This window comes from Mobula hypostoma, chromosome 16, assembly GCF_963921235.1.
Source record: "Mobula hypostoma chromosome 16, sMobHyp1.1, whole genome shotgun sequence".
Lineage (NCBI taxonomy): Eukaryota > Metazoa > Chordata > Chondrichthyes > Myliobatiformes > Myliobatidae > Mobula > Mobula hypostoma.
In genome coordinates, this window is record NC_086112.1 from 53,413,477 (window position 1) to 53,434,262 (window position 20,786).

Here is a 20,786-nt window from a genome sequence, read left to right on the forward strand (position 1 = left end):
GTGACATATTTAAAAACAAGGCCAATTAGCAATTATTTTACTGATTGATGGCTGAGTAATACTTAAAAAAAACAGATTGTTGGTTCTAATACCCTAATACATCTACAGTTGTAATGTGCTGAGTACAGGCAGCAGTGTATTAACTTGTCTCACTCATCCTGATAGGATTATAGCCAGCTGCATTGCAGCCATGGAACGATTTTCTCTTCTGGAAGCAATGATTTACTGTAAGCTTTGAGAAACTACTGTGCTTGCATAAAACAAATGCCAAAGTTAAGAATATCCTACTAAGTTTTCAGAATTACATGTTTTGCATGTGTTTCAGTCAATGACACAAAACTAAGCTTGTCTAATACTTTAAGTTATCTAGTATGAAGTGAAGAAATGGTGAAATTGGATTTCCAGAAATGTTATGGTTATATTACAGTGTGGAATCATCTCAAGAGTGTTGCAATAGCATCAGTTGCAAATATTAAAACAAGAATCCACAAAGACAATGTCGCAGTATGTAGAGTTTGCTGGTAGTGTGCTTTCTGTAGCTAAGCAGTATACTAAAAGATAGGTGCCATTTTATTCCCAAAAATTCAACCATTAATTCTTGTCATAGTGTGCATTCTGCTAATATTTAACATGATTAAAGATTCATTTCATCTCATGTTTGTATGAATAACGTTGCTAATATAAATCTGAAAAGCCAATTGTGCTGAAGTTGCATGGTTAACTATTAAAATAATTAGACTGAAATTTACTTATTAAAGGAAAAAAATTATTTTATTTACTGCAGTCACCAATGAGAGTATTCAATCATTGGAAACACTCATTCTGTTAAATAATTGAAAAAAATGAAATTGATGCTTAGTGAGGTAATAACAGCATTACTTTGTTGACTGTTATTTACAGATGTGGATGAATGTGCAGAGAATGTTAATCTGTGTGATAATGGCCAGTGTCTCAATACACCTGGAGGATACCGGTGTGACTGTGAGATGGGGTTCACACCAGCTTCCGATAGCAAATCCTGTCAAGGTAAGTAATCCTTGTAACTCTGAATATGGATTGTGACTAAGTCTGAATATGTGTGGTGTTCTTTTCATTGGGAGTTGTTATTGAAAGTGTTCTCCAGTATACTTTTAATGAATAGATGACAGTAAGCGCAGCTCATGACGAAATGCCGAGCTTCCCCTATAGTGTGATGCGGCTCTTGACATCTCCAGTCCTTGACATCATAACCAGAGATAATTTTATTTTAAAATCACTTTATAAATGTGTAACAGCAAATTAAAATATGGATTGAACATATTGAGATTAGGTGCTGATTTTTAATCAGTTAATTAAATGCACACATTACAAACACAAATAATGAAAAAATCCAATTAAGCAGTCCTACACTAACAATGAAGCTATTATTAAAGTTGTCTTAACATTTAGGAGTATACCAGTGGTAGTTTTGTTCTGAATCTTGTGTTGTTTGTGTTGCTGAGTCTATGCTCATGTCTGCAACCAGGCAAAATCAGAACCTTTATCTGTAACTATAGATGTAAATCTGAGTTTGTCTTTTGAATTGGATCTTACATTATTTTTTACACCTCTAGAGATAGGTTAATATATTATGTCTCTGATGAAATACCTAAGATATCTTCAGGGAGAGGTGTCTCAGAAAGGCAGAGTCCATTATTAAGGATGTCCAGCACCCAGGGCATGCCCTTTTCTCACTGTTACCATCAGGTAGGAGATACAGAAGCCTGAAGGCACACACTCAGTGATTCAGGAACAGCTTCTTGCCCTCTGCCATCCGATTCCTAAATGGACATTGAATCTCTGGACACTACCTCACTTTTTTTTAAATATACAGTATTTCTGTTTTTGCACGTTTTTTATCTATTCAATATACGTAATTGATTTACTTGTTCATTTATTATTATTATTTTTATTTTATTTATTTTTTTCTCTGCTAGATTATGTATTGCATTGACCAGCCTCTGCTAAGTTAACAAATTTCACATCACATGCTGGTGATAATAAACCTGATTCTGATTTTGATCCTCTATTAAATATAACAAAATGTAGAATATCAAGACAACTTGGATTTTCTCTCTTTTGTTCTGTCCTAACTGATCAAAACAGACTTACTAAGAATTTCCTGTACTGTTTGTCAAGTTATTTAGAGTCCAGGATGAATGACCTGATATAAGTTTACATCTCATTGCATCAACAGCAAGTTTAAAGTTCAGTTAGTAAATCAGAATTAAAATCTATGATCAGTAGTTGTGCCCAGGAAACAATACTAAAAAAACATTTGCACCTCTGATGCCAATTAGAGACAGAATTAGTTTGTCCTGTATGTGATTCCAGTGATCATTTCTGTTCTGTTCAGTGATGAGCTTGCAAAAATTTTACAGCCATAGCTACATCTTCTTGGTCCCATCCTGCTTGAGTCAGTCTTCCAGGCCATTTGTATTATTCTCCATTGAAATGTTTTTGAGCCTTCCAGAAACTGGAGCTAATGGAGAGCACTAGGTAGATAGGAAGATAAATGTAGAGGTGTGTGGAAAATAGAAAGTTAGACAATTTCCAAAGGTGATTGGTTGATTTTAGCATGTATTATGAAGTTATAAATTTGTTTTGGATGTACATTTTTTTTATATGTTGGTCAACTGGATTAGTAACAGTGGGGAGATATGAGAATTTAGTGTTGCAGTTATTGGTGCACATTCCTCGCAAGTTTTTGCAGGAAGTTATGCTACATGCCATAGTTAAAAGCAAAATTGATGCCCACTCTGGAATGGTGTTGCCCAGACAAGAGCTTCAGCATGCCATTGGTCTGCTCCATCATCTTTGTGTGGCAACATGGTGTTCACTGAACTTGTGCACAATAGTGACAGTTATGTATGGGTCGCACACTAAAATCATAAACCATTTCGTCAGCAGATTAGACTCAAACACCAAGCAGCCACTTTGGTTGCATTAGCGGCTAAATTGCAAGTAGCCCAACAGATTGCTGCAGAATAAAGGCATCAGGATAGACGCTGAGTACTGCTAACAAATCTGGAAGATTCACTTCCATTGGTTTTATTTCAGATTGATGTGTGGTGATGCATAGCATTGTACATGCACATGTCAAAGCTTGCAATCCTGATGAAGCAAAATGGTCCCTCCATCTGCTGTTTTTTAGAAAGGATGATTAAAATGTAGTTGGCCTATTTTTTTTGTTAGGGAGCTTCTTTGACCCATTTCCCCTGTTCAACAGTTGATAGCCAACTGTGAGACATTACACATACTTCCAACTTAAGCTTGGAAGAAGATAGACGGTCATGTTAACAGCCACTGCAAAAACATTGAATGACTGATACTTCTTTGAATGGACATCCAGCTAATTCCGAATGCTACCACTCTGTCTGTAATAGCAGTTGCTGTCCATGATCAAAAGCAATGTTCTGGATGTATTTAACTATGGCATGAATCCTGGTTGGCCCAGCATAAGGTAGGGAATAATTGTTGTGGTCAAAACAGGGTGTGAACAGTATGACAAGTTATTTCCCAAGCTTTCAGAATCCTGTTTTCATAGAAAATCCTGTTTATTGAATTGAGTATAATATTTGGTGTAGTTTGTCCTGTTTATTAATCTCTGAAGTACAATAGTATTAAACAATCTCTTATCTGTTCCTATGTTGTTGGAGCAATTGTAATATCAATGAAAATATTGATAATCATTAAATTTAGTTCTAAAGATAGATTGATTTCAGTGGAAATGACAATCTAATTGCAATGACAGAGGGAATGTACGGAGAGAACTACCAATACACTCATAAGAGGGTCAGTATTGAAGCTCTTTAAAGAGGATGTGCTTTCCATCTTAACATGTCACCTGCTAAATGCTGGTGACCAGTTCTGCTTAACATCAGGAAATGAAGGAGGTAAAGTATGAGAAATGATCTTCTCAACATTACAACCTTCCACCAAATTTCTGAGATCACCAAAGCTTGTTTCTACATCTCACCAATGTTATGGTACCCTTTTTTCCACATTATTACTGCTGGCCTTCCAAACCATGACCACCCATTTCAAGTTCCACAAGTATGACTACCATGAGCTAAAGTATGAAATGATTTTGTGAACTTGCCTTGAAAATGAACAGTTTCTAAGGTATTAAATCATCATCCTAATAAAGCATAAGACCAGCTAATTTCATAATGTGAAATTTCTGTTGCAATTTAGTACACAATTTGCCAATTCATAATTAAATAAGAGCTGTTTATTTTCTCTTCCAGATATTGATGAGTGCTCATTTCAGAATATCTGTGTCTTTGGCACCTGCCTGAACTTTCAGGGTGTTTTCAGGTGTGTCTGTGATGATGGCTATGAACTTGACAGAAGCGGAGGCAACTGTACAGGTAGGAAAAGGACAGTTATGGAATTAAATTTTTGGAGGTATCAAGAACTTGTATCATATTTCTTTGTGTGTGGTAAGGCAGGCCAATTGAATTATACTAATTTGGTCCACAGTTTTTCATCAGTTTCTCATCTCCATTGAAATAAGTAGGTCTTGAGACTTGTGTTAGTCACATAGTATTATTTCTAAACTACCAAAAAAGTGGAAGTGCCACAATTTAATGATAGAATTCCAAACATTGTTTTGTGCTTTTGCCGAAATTACGTTTATCTGGATCCTGTTGTATTCCTGTAAAAACCTCTGAAAGATTATTGAGAATGCTCCCATTCTTCAAAATACTTTGTTTTTTTTTTCAAGTAAAAATGAAACATCATTTTCTCTTTAAAAATTATTAAATATTAACAACCAATGGTACAATGTCACCTGAACTCGATCATCAAGAGAGTGCTTGCCTTTGCTGGCTTGAAATACAGGGCCATTTGTCAACCAAGAGGTAGTAATAAGATTCTCATTACATACAAATATATGAATCACAAACAGGAATAGGCTACTTAGCACCCTGAGCCTGCTCTGACATTCAGTGAAATCATGGCTGATCTCAATGCAATCCAGCCCCACATTCCTGCCTAACCCTGGTAAATTTTCGGCGTTTTAGTAATTATGCTGATACAATTGCATTTCTGTGCTATATTGACAGTCCTGTTTACATACTATTTATTACAAATTACTATAAATTGCCATTGCACATTTAGATATAACGTAAAGATTTTTACTCCTCATGTATGTGAAGGATTTAAGAAATAAATTCAATTCAATTCAAGCAACACACATCAAAGTTGCTGGTGAACGCAGCAGGCCAAGCAGCATCTCTAGGAAGAGGTACAGTCGACGTTTCAGGCCGAGACCCTTCGTCAGGACTCAAATTCAATTCAATTCATGATTTATCCACCCCTTCCCTAAAAGAAAATTCAATTACTGGCTTCTATTACTCTTTGCAGAAGAGAATTCCATAGATTTGTGATTTTCAGGGAAAAATAATTTCATCCTTCTTTTGAATTGTTGACCCTTTATTTTTAATTAAGCCCTCTCCATGTCACCCTGTCAAGACACTTCAAGGTATTTTATGTTTATGTCAAAGTAATTTCTTGCTCTTCCAAAACTGCAGTGGGCATGAGCCTAACCTGTACAGCCTTACCTCACAAAGCAATCCACCTGTTCCAAATATCAGTCCAATAAACGTCTGAACTGCTTTCACAATACTTAAATCCTTCCATAAACACAGTACTCTAGATGCAATTTGACATTACCCAAAAAAAACTAAAACATGACCCACCCGCTACTGTTGTATGAATTTCCCCTAACAATAACAAGTAATCTTCTGCTGATTTTCCTATTTACTTGCTGTATCTGCACAGTACACTTTCTTGTGATCGTGCACTAGGACATCCAGAGCTCTGCAATCTGCGACAATGAAGAGAGTGTGTTTAATTTTAATTAGATAGTTTTCACACACTTCGCCAGATCTTTCCTCACTCACTTAATCTGTTTGTATTCTTTTCTAATCTCGTTAAATCTGCTTCACAACTTAATTTACTATCTACCTTAGAACAATAGACAAATTTAGTAATCGTATCTTTTCTAGCCTTCATCCAACTCACAGTTTGTTCCTAGGAAACATTACATTATTGAAAATTATGTTATAAAAACAGTTGTATGAATGGGAAAAGGAAGATGGGGACGTAAAAGTTTCAGACTCACAATAATCGGACTTTTCCCACAAGACTTTCATAAATAAAGGTGTTTTTAATAACAATAAGTTTATTTTTTACTGCAAGCTAAAAATACTAAAGGTTGTGTTTTACGTTGTTTTATGTTGTTTAATAAAGCATCCTTGCACAAATCACATAGACATACAGCACACAAATAGGCCCTTCAGCCCAACTGAACCATGCCAACCAAGATTTCCATCTAAACAAGACCCATAAGTTCGGCAGAGCAACACTGAGCACAACAAGCAACAGAGAGCAGCAAAAGCCCTGTTCCTCCCACCTGCCATTGCACATATACAGTCTTCTAACCGCAGGACAGGCCGTCTTCGGTCTCCAGCCTCCAATGGACTCATGGATTTACATCCTTGGGCCTAAACCTCCGAGTTCCCGATTGACCTTCAGGCTTTGATCCGGACCTCCAATCAGCTTTTAGGCTTTGATCCTGATGCCCAGTTGACCTTCGGGCTTTGATTTAGACTTCTGATTGACCTTCAGGCTTTGATCTAAACTTCTGATCAACCTTCAAGTTTCGATCTTCAGTATTGACCCAGGACTCACAGATAATGACAGGTGAAGGCCTGAGCTCCAAGCCTTGAATGCCACACTTGCCGATGACAAGACTCTGAACACTAGGCCTCAAACTCCAGGATCTCCAATGATGGGACTCCAAATGTCCTCACCAGTGTGCCAGCCTGACACCCAACCATGCCCTTGCTCCTGGCCTTCAAACACATAGCAATGCTTAGACTCTGGCCTGTCCTCTAATTTCCCCCACATCCCTGTCCCTAAACTCTAGCCTAACCCCTAACTCTCCACTCAGTCCCCAAAACCATGCCTACAAACTAACTTAATATATATACCTGCCTCATCCATCTCCTGTGGCAGCTCATTCCATATATTGACTACCCTATGAGTGTAAAGGTTACCCGTCAGGTTCCTATTAAACCTTTCCTATCTCACGTTATATCTATGCTTTCTAGTTCTCAATTTACCAAGCTTGGAAAAAAAAGGACTGTGTAAGACCATAAGACCATCTTGGCCCATTGATTCTGCTCTGCCATTTCATTATGGCTAATCCATTTCCCTCTCAGCCCCAAACACCTGCCTTCTCCCCTTATCCCTTCAAGAACCTATCAACCTTTGTCTTAAATATACCCAATGACTTGACCTCCACAGTTGCTTGTGGTGACGAATTCCATGGATGCACCACCATCTGGCTAAAGAAGTACCTCCTTATCTCTGTTCTAAATGGACGTCCCTCTATTCTGAGGTTATGCCCTCTGGTCCTAGACACCCCCAGCACATGAAACGTTCTCTCCACATCACTTCTATCAAGGCCTTTCAATATTTGATAGGTTGCACTGAGATCCCCCCCCCCAAATTCTTCTAAATTCCATGTATAGTTTTAGTCACCTGTTATAGTTAAGATATGGCTTGGAGGGTTGTGAGCTGAAGGTGAACAACTGGGACCTGTAGGGAGGATGCTGAGTGTGGGCCGAAAGGCCGGTTTCTGTGCTGTGGAACTCTGACTGCATAGGAAAAATACATTTCAAGCATTATCTGATGCCTAGTGCTCTTAGAGAGCAGATACAATGGGCTCCTAATTGAAAAATGTACAATGATAGAACTTTAATGAAACTGAATTCTTTAAGTGTTGACAAAGCTGTAAGAATATATTCATCGTGAAGTGCCAAGGGCCAAAAGAAAAGCTGTAGCTTGTTTACTGCAAAAGATGTAGCCCCATGGTTCAGATAGATTTCTGGATGCAAAGAAATAAAAAAGCAATCTTCATTCAGTATAAATGTACAACTCACTTTGTATTACAGTTAAAATATTGACCTCACATATGCCCTCATGAACTTATAAGTGCTATAGGATCACCCCTCATTCTCCTACATTCCACTGAAAACAGTTCCAAATTGTTTGAACTCTCTCCATAACTCAGTCCCTTGGGTCCCAGCAACATTCTTATAAATCTCCTCTTCCTTGCTTTCAGTTTAATGGCAAGGTGACCAAAACTGAACACAATATTCCAAAAGTGGCCTCAGCAACATCTTGTCCAACAGCAACATAACATCTCAGCTTCTGTAATCAATGCCCTGACTGATAAAGACAGCATGCCTCAGGATTTCTTTACCTCCTTGTCTACCTGCGACACCTCTTTCAGAGAACCATGTATTTATATTCCAAGATCCTTCTGTTCAACAATACTTCCCATGGCCCTACTATTCACTATGAATGTCCTACCCTGATAAGTCTTCCCAAATCCAACACCTTTCACTTATCTATATAAAACTTGATTTGCCATTTCTTAGCCCACTTATCCAGCCAATCAAGGTCACTCTGTAAAACCCGATAACTATCTTCACTATCAACGACACCAACTATTTTAGTGTCACCTGCAAAAGTATCAATAGAAGCAATTGCTTTGTATTTTCCTGTAACCTCCCATAGTGACATTGCCAGCCTATGTACTTCAGAGATTATTGTATCTGATTACTGTGGGGAGTTTAATTGAAGCAGTGATTTTTATTTATTCCATAGATTGTTTTGTTTCTGAAGACAGCTTTTTCTTCTGCTTCTCAATTACCAAAGTGGTTTTCTACTTTCTAATCAAAATTGTTTTATAAAAAGTTCAGCCTAGATAATGCAAATAGTGTTCCCTAATTAATCAATCATGATACATATAATTCACATTCTGAAAGCACATTATAGCAGAACTACCTGTATATCAACTGGAAAAAATTCTGACACCATTCATTGCATCTGATTATGGTTAAGATGTTTATGCCTACTGCCTGTTTCCTCATAGTCAGCCAATCTTCTACGCAAACAACATGGTATTTCTTACAACACAAACTTTTTTATCCACTCTTATTATGTAGCATCACATTGAATTTCTTTTAGAATCATTCATCAATTCCTCTTTATCCTGAATGCCTGTTACTTGTTCAAAGAACACACAAAAATTGGTCAAATCCAGTGGATTCTGGTTAATTGGCCCCTCGGTTAATCAGATCAGCCACTTACTTGGGATAGATCTTAAAGAGCAAACACTAATCAAAAAAAAAACCTGGATTGCCTTCATTTATTAGGGACACTATGTTGCTTAATTGGGACAGGAGACTCTTGTCAAACAGTTTCTAACTAGCGGTAGTCGTGTGAACTTGTGTGGCCATTTAATACTACACCAAGTGAACAGTTTTTAAATAGTCTCATTTGCGTGTGTTTGTGCTCAAAAAGCAGTGATTTTTGCCACTGATAGTTGGCGAGGGATATGCAATAAGACAATTCAGAACTGTTCTGCTCACTGTGGTTTCAAGCATTCAGGCTTAGAGATGCCAGAAACAGTTGAGAGTGAAAATGAAACTATTTCACTACTTCAACAAGTTAGGAAATACGAAGGATTTGAAATCATTTAAGATGATCTTGGATGCTACAATGAAAATGAAAATTTGGAGGATGCAACCATCAAAAACATTCCTGAAGGTAGTCTATTATCTGCACTGGGTGTCTGTGCTAATTTTGTTTATTTACAGTCAATCAAAAGGATACAGAAGCATCTTACTTAGTTGTCTGTCATATTCAACAATGACACTGAAACCTGTGTGGGAGAGTTTTTAAAGTGGAAAAGCCATTAGACTGGTCTGGGTCCACTCTCTTGACCTTGGAAATCCAGGTCCAGTAGAATGAGTAGTCATTACAAACTGGGGTCTTACTTGGTTGCAGTGGACAACCATGACTACATCTGTGCCTTATCGTGTCCTTCACTCTCCATGAAGCGTTGCAGAATTGCTCTCTTGGGCACTGAATCTCACTGTTGATCTCATCCGCCCCGTCCACCAGAGCTGACTTCACATGCTGGGACAGGCATGTCCCTATTTCACCTGGGTATGAGACCTGCAGGCTACCCGCACCTGGGTTTAGCCTGCCTGTTGAAGAAGTGTACCAGGGTGTGGCCACTGTCCCATTCAAACAACTACTGTGAGCCACAGCTGAGAGCTGAGTAAATGGCGGGGACCAGAGCTGAGTGAGCTGGCCCGGAATGGACACAGCAAGCCCCTTCACCAGAGGTGCTACCCCTCTTTAGACACCCCATGCGTGGCAGCATATACCTGAATTCATCTGTTGATAACTATTAGGAACTAACACATAGTTTTATAGTACTGTTTGTAGTGTTATAATTTGTTCTAAATTTCAATTAAAAACATAATCCGTTACTCAGTTAAATAGTAGTTTGTCTTTTTATACCTTTTTAACTATTTCCATGAGATTTAATTTAATTGAGACAACCACTTAATTGGGACAAGATGTTCTGGTCCCAATGTAATCCCAATTAACCAGAATCCACAGTATATGATTTTCCTTTCAGCAAACCATTCTGCCATTGCTGATATTAATTTTATTTTTTCTAAAATGTTTTCAGAAAAGCTTCTAACATTTTCCCCATGTCAGATGCCAGTCTGTACTTCCCTCTTTCTGTTTTCCTCCCATTATGAATAAAGGAGTTACATTGCTGTTTTCCAGTTTAATAGAACCTACTCTAAATTCGGCAATACTGTACAATTAAAACCAATGCATCAACTAGCCATTTGTTTTAAGACTGAAGTGTAAGTTCATCAGGATCTAGGAGCTTATCAGCCTGCACTACAATACCACTTCACTGGTTATTAGCAGATTCCTGAGTTCTGCTTTCCTGTACTTCAGGAATAGAAACATAGAAAACCTACAAGACAATACAGGCTCTTCAGCCAACAAAGCTGTGCCAAACATGTCCTTACCTTAGAAATTACCTAGGGTTACCCATAGCCCCTCTATTTTTCTTACCTCCATATACCTATCCAGGAGTATCTTAAAAAGACCCTATCGTATCTGCCTCCACCACCGTTGCCAGCAGCCCATTCCACGCACTCACCACTCTCTCATAAAAATCTTACCCTTGACATCTCCTCTGTACCTACCTTAAAACTGTGCCCTCTCATGTTAGCCATTTCAGCCCTGGGAAAAAGCCTCTGACTATCCACATGATCAATGCGTCTCATCATCTTATACACCTCTATCAGGTCACCTCTCATCCTCTGTCACTCCAAGGAGAAAAGGCCAAGTTCGCTCAACCTATTCTCATAAGGTATGCTTCCCAATCTAGGCAACGTCCTTGTAAATCTCCTCTGCACCATTTCTATGGTTTCCACATCCTTCCTGTAGTGAGGGTCTGACCAATGTCCTATATAGCTGCAACATTACCTCTCGCCTCCTAAACTCAAACCCACGATTGATGAAGGCCAATGCATCATATGCTTTCTTAACCACAGAGTCAACCTGCGCAGCAGCTTTGAGTGTCCTATGGACTCATACCCCAAGATCCCTCTGATCTTCCACACTGCCAAGAGTCTTACCATTAATACTATATTCTGCCATCATATTTGACCTACCAAAATGAACCACTTCACACTTATCTGGGTTGAACTTCGTCTGCTACTTCTCAGCCCAGTTTTGCGTCCTATCAATGTCCTGCTGTCATCTCTGAGAGCCCTCCACACTATCCACAACACCCCCAACCTTTGTGTCCTCAGCAAATTTACTAACCCATCCCTCCACTTCCTCATCCAGGTCGTTTATAAAAAGAGTAGGGGTCCCAGAACAGATCCCTGAGGCACACCACTGGTCACCGACCTTCATGCAGAATATGACCTGTCTACAACCACTCTTTGCCTTCTGTGAGCAATCCAATTCTAGATCCACAAAGCAACGTCCCCTTGGATCCCATGGCTCCTTACTTTCTCAATTAGCCGTACATGGGGTACCTTATCAAATGCCTTGCTGAAATCCATATACACCACATCTACTGCTCTACCTTCATCAATGTGTTTAGTCACATCCTCAAAAAATTCAATCAGGATGTTACTTCCTTCCTGAAAAATTACATTCAATTTTATTTTAGCTTTATATTGGGCAATGTAATTGTAAAAAGATTACTGTACATAGGTGTATTATGCATGCTAGTTTGGTTTCAGGAAATGCCTCCACAAAATCCATTGAGTTTCTTCCTTAGAAATATCTTAAGAAGACCTTGTAAACCTTTCTTGTGTTTGGACTCAGTGTTAGCTGTCAGTGCTGCAGATGTCAATCATTTTCAGATGATTCTGGCTTGAAGAGTTAATATATGAAAACAAACTTGTTTTCATAAACGTTACGTATTCCCAAAAAGTTCAGATTGTTTAAAATGTTGAAGGAGTATGGTATTTAGGGTATTTAAAACAATAAAAATATCCAGTACACAGAGGAATCTTTTCTTCTCTTGGGGAAGTCTGGTAAAACACAGTATGATGAGATAGCCGAACAGGTACTTGCTGAAAGTTTAAACTTGATATCATATCACCGTGAAAATACGCATTCTGTGTTTTTTTTTACTTCCACAAGAGAAATCAAAAGTAAGCTGGCAGTGATGCTAGAAATCTAAATAAAAGCAAAAGGTGCAAGAACTGTAGCTCAGACAATATCTGTATAGAGGCAAATGGATTTAACATTTCAGAGAAAAGGTCTATTATCAGAACAGGTGAGCCTTTGGTTATGGCCCAAGCAGTTCTTCATAATTTTTAGTCCATTGCATCAAGTCTGTGATCTAAGCCATGGATTTGGGTGTCTGTCACAAACCTCCGAAAGGTAACCAAAAATGTTAATTCTGAATTTATATTGTTCTGTAATCTCCTGAGAATCTTCTCCCAGTAGTAAGGAAACTAAGCCATAATGGAACAAAGCAAGTACAAGTAGTTTGAAATTATTGTTAAGTTCTTGCAGTTAGAAATGATATATGTCTATGTTTTTGTCTTTGGTGAAAATTACCTTAAGGGGGATTTGATTATATTACTAATGACTACCTTTTGGTAAATCCTGAAGTAGAACGCATGTTACAGAATACTATAACTCAAGAATGGGCTCAAAGCAAAACATTCTTTTCATTAATTCTACAGATATTAATGAGTGTGCTGATCCAGTCAATTGCATCAACGGTTTATGTGTAAATACACCAGGAAATTATCTGTGCAATTGTCCAGCTGATTTTGAGCTTAATCCAACTGGAGTTGGCTGTGTGGGTAAGTCATTATTTTGTTAAAAACTTACGCAATGGCTTTTTTTCATGTATAATGTATTTCTTTGTGCTGTCTATGCAATAAATAATTTCCAGAAGAAATTCTAAGAATAATGGCATGAATCATAATGTATAATGTGAGAATCATTAGGGATTGCATTGTGCAATCTGTTACCAAATAAATCAAAATTATAATCAAAGATTCCATAAAGTAAATTAATATTATTAAGATAAACTGATATATGATTTTCACTAAATCTCAGATACTTCAAAATGAGAAACATTTATAACCATCTCTCAATATCTGAAACTTTTGAGTAAAAATGGAGTTGAAGTAATCTTTTGGCTATAAACATGAATACATCATGAATTTTCAATCCATTTATTACTTCTCTTTTGTTACCTAAAACAGTACAACACAAATAGTTCCTTCAGCCCATGATTTTTTGCTGAAATCATTAAATGCTTAACTAAGCTACACATTCATGTCCGTCTTAAAAGTCTCTGTCATATTTGCCTTGAGTACTACCCATGACAGTGCATTCCAGCTCTACCCACCACTCTCCATGTAAAATAAAAGTTGCCCCGTGTATCTCCTTTGAACTTGCCTCCTCTCACCTCAATGTATGCCCTCCGGTATTAGACATTTTGACTCCAGAATAAAGGTACTGACTCTCTGCTCTGTCTATGCCTCTCATAATCTTAGAAACTTCAATTAGGTCTCCCCTCAGCTTCTGTCACTCCAGAGAAAACAACCCAACTTTGTCGAAGCTCACCTTATAGAACATGTCCTTTGATCAAGGTAGTATCTCTGTAAGCCTCTTATGCACTTTCTCTTAATTCCTCTTAGAGAAACAGCATCTTCTTAGAGCTACACACATCAAAGTTGCTGGTGAACGCAGCAGGCCAGGCAGCATCTATAGGAAGAGGCGCAGTCGACATTTCAGGCCGAGACCCTTCGTCAGGACTAACTGAAGGAAGAGTGAGTAAGGGATTTGAAAGCTGGAGGGGGAGGGGGAGATGCAAAATGATAGGAGAAGACAGGAGGGGGAGGGATGGAGCCGAGAGCTGGACAGGTGATAGGCAGAAGGGGATACGAGAGGATCATGGGACAGGAGGTCCGGGAAGAAAGACGGGGGGGGGTGACCCAGAGGATGGGCAAGAGGTATATTCAGAGGGACAGAGGGAGAAAAAGGAGAGTGAGAGAAAGAATGTGTGCATAAAAAAGAGTAACAGATGGGGTACGAGGGGGAGGTGGGGCCTAGCGGAAGTTAGAGAAGTCAATGTTCATGCCATCAGGTTGGAGGCTACCCATACGGAATATAAGGTGTTGTTCCTCCAACCTGAGTGTGGCTTCATCTTTACAGTAGAGGAGGCCGTGGATAGACATGTCAGAATGGGAATGGGATGTGGAATTAAAATGTGTGGCCACTGGGAGATCCTGCTTTCTCTGGCGGACAGAGCGTAGATGTTCAGCAAAGCGGTCTCCCAGTCTGCGTCGGGTCTCACCAATATATAAAAGGCCACATCGGGAGCACCGGAAGCAGTATATCACCCCAGTCGACTCACAGGTGAAGTGATGCCTCACCTGGAAGGACTGTTTGGGGCCCTAAATGGTGGTAAGGGAGGAAGTGTAAGGGCATGTGTAGCACTTGTTCCGCTTACACGGATAAGTGCCAGGAGGGAGATCAGTGGGGAGGGATGGGGGGAACGAATGGACAAGGGAGTTGTGTAGGGAGCGATCCCTGCGGAATGCAGAGAGAGGGGGGGAGGGAAAGATATGCTTAGTGGTGGGATCCCGTTGGAGGTGGCGGAAGTTACGGAGAATAATATGTTGGACCCGGAGGCTGGTGGGGTGGTAGGTGAGGACCAGGGGAACCCTATTCCTAGTGGGGTGGTGGGAGGATGGAGTGAGAGCAGATGTACGTGAAATGGGGGAGATGCGTTTAAGAGCAGAGTTGATAGTGGAGGAAGGGAAGCCCCTTTCTTTAAAAAATGAAGACATCTCCCTCGTCCTAGAATGAAAAGCCTCATCCTGAGAGCAGATGCGGCGGAGACGGAGGAATTGCGAGAAGGGGATGGCGTTTTTGCAAGAGACAGGGTGAGAAGAGGAATAGTCCAGATAGCTGTGAGAGTCAGTAGGCTTATAGTAGACATCAGTGGATAAGCTGTCTCCAGAGACAGAGACAGAAAGATCTAGAAAGGGGAGGGAGGTGTCGGAAATGGACCAGGTAAACTTGAGGGCAGGGTGAAAGTTGGAGGCAAAGTTAATAAAGTCAACGAGTTCTGCATGCGTGCAGGAAGCAGCGCCAATGCAGTCGTCGATGTAGCGAAGGAAAAGTGGGGGACAGATACCAGAATAGGCACGGAACATAGATTGTTCCACAAACCCAACAAAAAGGCAGGCATAGCTAGGACCCATACGGGTGCCCATAGCTACACCTTTAGTTTGGAGGAAGTGGGAGGAGCAAAAGGAGAAATTATTAAGAGTAAGGACTAATTCCGCTAGACGGAGCAGAGTGGTGGTAGAGGGGAACTGATTAGGTCTGGAATCCAAAAAGAAGCGTAGAGCTTTGAGACCTGGAAAGCTCTACGCTTCTTTTTGGATTCCAGACCTAATCAGTTCCCCTCTACCACCACTCTGCTCCGTCTAGCGGAATTAGTCCTTACTCTTAATAATTTCTCCTTTTGCTCCTCCCACTTCCTCCAAACTAAAGGTGTAGCTATGGGCACCCGTATGGGTCCTAGCTATGCCTGCCTTTTTGTTGGGTTTGTGGAACAATCTATGTTCCGTGCCTATTCTGGTATCTGTCCCCCACTTTTCCTTCGCTACATCGACGACTGCATTGGCGCTGCTTCCTGCACGCATGCAGAACTCGTTGACTTTATTAACTTTGCCTCCAACTTTCACCCTGCCCTCAAGTTTACCTGGTCCATTTCCGACACCTCCCTCCCCTTTCTAGATCTTTCTGTCTCTGTCTCTGGAGACAGCTTATCCACTGATGTCTACTATAAGCCTACTGACTCTCACAGCTATCTGGACTATTCCTCTTCTCACCCTGTCTCTTGCAAAAACGCCATCCCCTTCTCGCAATTCCTCCGTCTCCGCCGCATCTGCTCTCAGGATGAGGCTTTTCATTCTAGGACGAGGGAGATGTCTTCATTTTTTAAAGAAAGGGGCTTCCCTTCCTCCACTATCAACTCTGCTCTTAAACGCATCTCCCCCATTTCACGTACATCTGCTCTCACTCCATCCTCCCACCACCCCACTAGGAATAGGGTTCCCCTGGTCCTCACCTACCACCCCACCAGCCTCCGGGTCCAACATATTATTCTCCGTAACTTCCGCCACCTCCAACGGGATCCCACCACTAAGCATATCTTTCCCTCCCCCCCTCTCTCTGCATTCCGCAGGGATCGCTCCCTACACAACTCCCTTGTCCATTCGTCCCCCCCATCCCTCCCCACTGATCTCCCTCCTGGCACTTATCCGTGTAAGCGGAACAAGTGCTACACATGCCCTTACACTTCCTCCCTTACCACCATTTAAGGCCCCAAACAGTCCTTCCAGGTGAGGCATCACTTCACCTGTGAGTCGACTGGGGTGATATACTGCGTCCGGTGCTCCCGATGTGGCCTTTTATATATTGGTGAGACCCGACGCAGACTGGGAGACCGCTTTGCTGAACATCTACGCTCTGTCCGCCAGAGAAAGCAGGATCTCCCAGTGGCCACACATTTTAATTCCACATCCCATTCCCATTCTGACATGTCTATCCACGGCCTCCTCTACTGTAAAGATGAAGCCACACTCAGGTTGGAGGAACAACACCTTATATTCCGTATGGGTAGCCTCCAACCTGATGGCATGAACATTGACTTCTCTAACTTCCGCTAGGCCCCACCTCCCCCTCGTACCCCATCTGTTACTCTTTTTTATGCACACATTCTTTCTCTCACTCTCCTTTTTCTCCCTCTGTCCCTCTGAATATACCTCTTGCCCATCCTCTGGGTCCCCCCCCCCCGTCTTTCTTCCCGGACCTCCTGTCCCATGATCCTCTCGTATCCCCTTTTGCCTATCACCTGTCCAGCTCTCGGCTCTATCCCTCCCCCTCCTGTCTTCTCCTATCATTTTGCATCTCCCCCTCCCCCTCCAGCTTTCAAATCCCTTACTCACTCTTCCTTCAGTTAGTCCTGACGAAGGGTCTCGGCCTGAAACGTCGACTGCGCCTCTTCCTATAGATGCTGCCTGGCCTGCTGCGTTCACCAGCAACTTTGATGTGTGTTGCTTGAATTTCCAGCATCTGCAGAATTCCTGTTGTTTGCGTTCTTCTTAGAGCTGTCATTTTGATGTACATACAGATGTCGTGCGTAGGACATTCCTCTGTGCTGTTATTTCATCACCAATTTTCTTTTTCTCATGTTACAGAAACAAACAATATTGATGTGTAAAGGAAGCATACATGAAACCAATGGCAAAATGGGAATGGGAGTTTTCATCAAAATAGCTATGCTTAAGCGTTTTTCTTTTCCTATTTATTTCCTTTCTACAGTTGATTTTTCTGGAAACCTTGGTTCTTTTGGTACACTATGCTTTCAGTTGCATTATTTAACCTTACATTTCTGCAAGTAGGAAAAGAAACCTAGACTTTCTATTCTGTGTTGTATTGCTCAGTTGATGCGCATAAAAGTATACAAGCAGTGACTTCTTTTTCTGAAACATAACATAAAGGAATTTAAAAAATAACTAAAGTCAATTTAAATATGCATTTAATGTAATTTTTCATGTGATTTGGAAAACTCATTAAGAAAATGTAGTATCTGTAAAGAGTGAATTTATTTTTGTCAGTGCCCATACGCTGCACCTCCATTGGGTAAGTACAGTAGCACTGGTCCTCTTAATCTATTGTAATTCCTGCTAAGTTCAGAGCTGGAACTTAGTCTCAGAGAGGGAGTCTTGGGGTCATGCCATGAACTTGTGTGTTTTGATCAAAAACCAGAAAAAATGTACATCATCACATCCAGATGATGTGAATACTAACAGATAATTGTTATACTTTCTTGCATCTTGTTCATTATTTAAGATATGGTTAATTAAGACACACCATTACAAACAATTAGGTTTTGTTTCATAGTACCATCACTCAGATAATTGATTCAGATATTTAACAACATTCTCAGTTTTATGATGATTAACTTAATATGAATATGACAAACATAAAGCATCAGCTGCAGTGTCTTTGACCAACACCAACAAACGTAATAAGATCAAGTGAAAATCTACCCCACAAATTTTGTCTGAAATTGTGTTTGTCATTAAATGTCAGAAAAATTGTTCTTTACCTGTGATGTAAATGTTTGCTGAATATAATTTTCCTATTTCTGGGAAATAGATACCCGTGTTGGGAATTGTTATTTGGAATATGGCCAACGAGGTGATGGAGGCCTGTCCTGCAGTGTCGACATTGGTGTTGGTGTCACTCGTGCTTCATGCTGTTGCTCTCTAGGAAGTGCTTGGGGCAACCCTTGTGAAATCTGCCCTGATGTCAATTCAAGTATGTACACTCCTTCATAGAACAGTTGTAGATCAATAGAAAGAAAGAAAATATGTGTATCCCTGATGCAAAAGCATATTCCAGTAGGAATAAGGAAATGATAAACAGATATCTAGTGCTTATTTACAAAGTAGAAGACACATGGAGAAGTTTTTAATGCTGTGGTGAATTTGAAGTTGAATGAGATTAAGGAATGAGAACTGCATGTGAATTTAGTTTCTTCTAGCTTGTACTCCTCCTCCTCCCACTCCCAACTTATTCTGACTTCTTCCCCTTCCTTTCTACTCCTGGTGAAGGGTCTTGGCCCAAAACGTCGACTATTAATACATTTCCATGGGTGCTGACTGACCTGCTGAATTCCTCAAGCATTTTGTGTGCATTGATGTGCATTTATCTGTTGCCTTCAACATTCCTTTCAGGCCATTGCATTTTGCCTTCTTTCCTAACGCAAGAGTCTGAAATTATTGTCAGAGAAATGGAACAGTCATTTAGCACTTAAATGAAGAGAAATTTGTCCATAGAAAGCATTGTGAGTCTTTCTCTCTCTCTCTCTCAATAGTTTGACACTATTCGACTTTGAACACTTAGTAAATCATGTTTTTTGGGATTGAGTGGGAAAGTGGATGTATACTTTATACTTTATTGTTGCCGAACAATTGATACTAGAACATACAATCATCACAGTGATATTTGATTCTGCGCTTCCTGCTCCCTGGAGTACAAATCGATACTAAATACTAAAAATTTAAATTATAAATCATAAATAGAAAATGGAAAGTGGAAGTTCATGAAGTTCAGTCGTGATTTTAGTGAATTGTGTAGAGGCTCAAGAGAATATTTGCTTCTCCAGCTCCAATTTCTATAGTTCACACACTAACATTATCCTTTATCTGTCACTTCCGCTGATAGAACCTTGTTGTAGTGTCACCCCAGACCAGCTGTTACATAGAAACCTATTCGAAAATCATTTTATATTATCATTATACTTCAAAGCAGGATCAAGATTGTTTGATCTTCCAAATACTGAAAGGACCAAACAGTAACCTAATACTGAGCATAACAAAATTGTTATGAAAATCCTTTTAAAGTGAAATTGCTATTTTATTGGCCATTAAGTTTGCTGCCTAGTTTTCCAAGGATTAGTTCTCTGAATTTAAATGGCCAGTGGGAGTTTTGTCAGTTCCCTAAGTACCATCAGGAAATCATGGGCACACTGCCGATGATTTTGGATCCAGTAAAATGATTTTCATGTACATTGCTTACACAATGTTCTGATCTGTGCAGTTGGCAGACAAAGCTTCCAACCACAAACAGACTTGGAAAATTGGCCCTTTTATGCCTGAATCACGGACCAGTTTGACACAATATCCCAATTATTCTTTTAACTGGAGAGTAGTAAATGAAAAACTAGTTTTGCTAAATAATGCTTGTAAAAAATCGATAATCTTAGTGCCAGAATAAGTTTCTATAAAAACAGCATTCCTATATACGACAATGGAACATGACATGCTAAAAATAATATGTGATGCCCTCTGTTGGTCAGGATCAATCCATGGATGTTGTGTCCTAGCTGTCTACATACCACCAATCAATATGCAAACCAATGCAGTACAATATGGAGAATAAGTTGTTGCCCATGCAGCAGGCTTGGCCTCTCCACACAGCTGATGAATCCACAGAGGATTTCCCAGTAAGCATTGAACTCAACATAGGGCTGCCTTAGGGACTCCAGCTCTGCATTTTTCATCAGGGTTTACGGCGAAAGCCTTCTCCATGAGTGGCAGTTGATGTTTGAGATCAGAGATTTCCTTCTCCGAGGAGAGTTGCCAACCACAGCAGACACGCTCCATCTGCCTGGAGGGACTGGTTTTAAGATGCCAGTAACCTGCCTTTGTCCTTTCTCCTGTCAGTAGAAATGGTTCCGCTTGGATTAGTAGATAAACCACATGTGAATGCCAGGAGCTGGATTTGGTAGTCAGAGG

General features: G+C 40.1%; 1 protein-coding gene across 2 annotated transcripts in view; it reads left to right on the top strand.

Annotated features, from left to right (window-relative positions):
* The window catches only part of LOC134357404 (fibrillin-2), a 347,942-nt gene that overhangs the window by 244,576 nt on the left and 82,580 nt on the right, over positions 1 to 20,786 (top strand). For both annotated transcript variants that reach the window (XM_063068953.1, XM_063068954.1), the window contains 4 exons: positions 901 to 1,026; positions 4,269 to 4,391; positions 13,131 to 13,253; positions 18,643 to 18,804. In XM_063068953.1, coding sequence (XP_062925023.1) covers positions 901 to 1,026; positions 4,269 to 4,391; positions 13,131 to 13,253; positions 18,643 to 18,804 — 534 coding nt within the window. The remainder of the gene's footprint in view (positions 1 to 900; positions 1,027 to 4,268; positions 4,392 to 13,130; positions 13,254 to 18,642; positions 18,805 to 20,786) is intronic.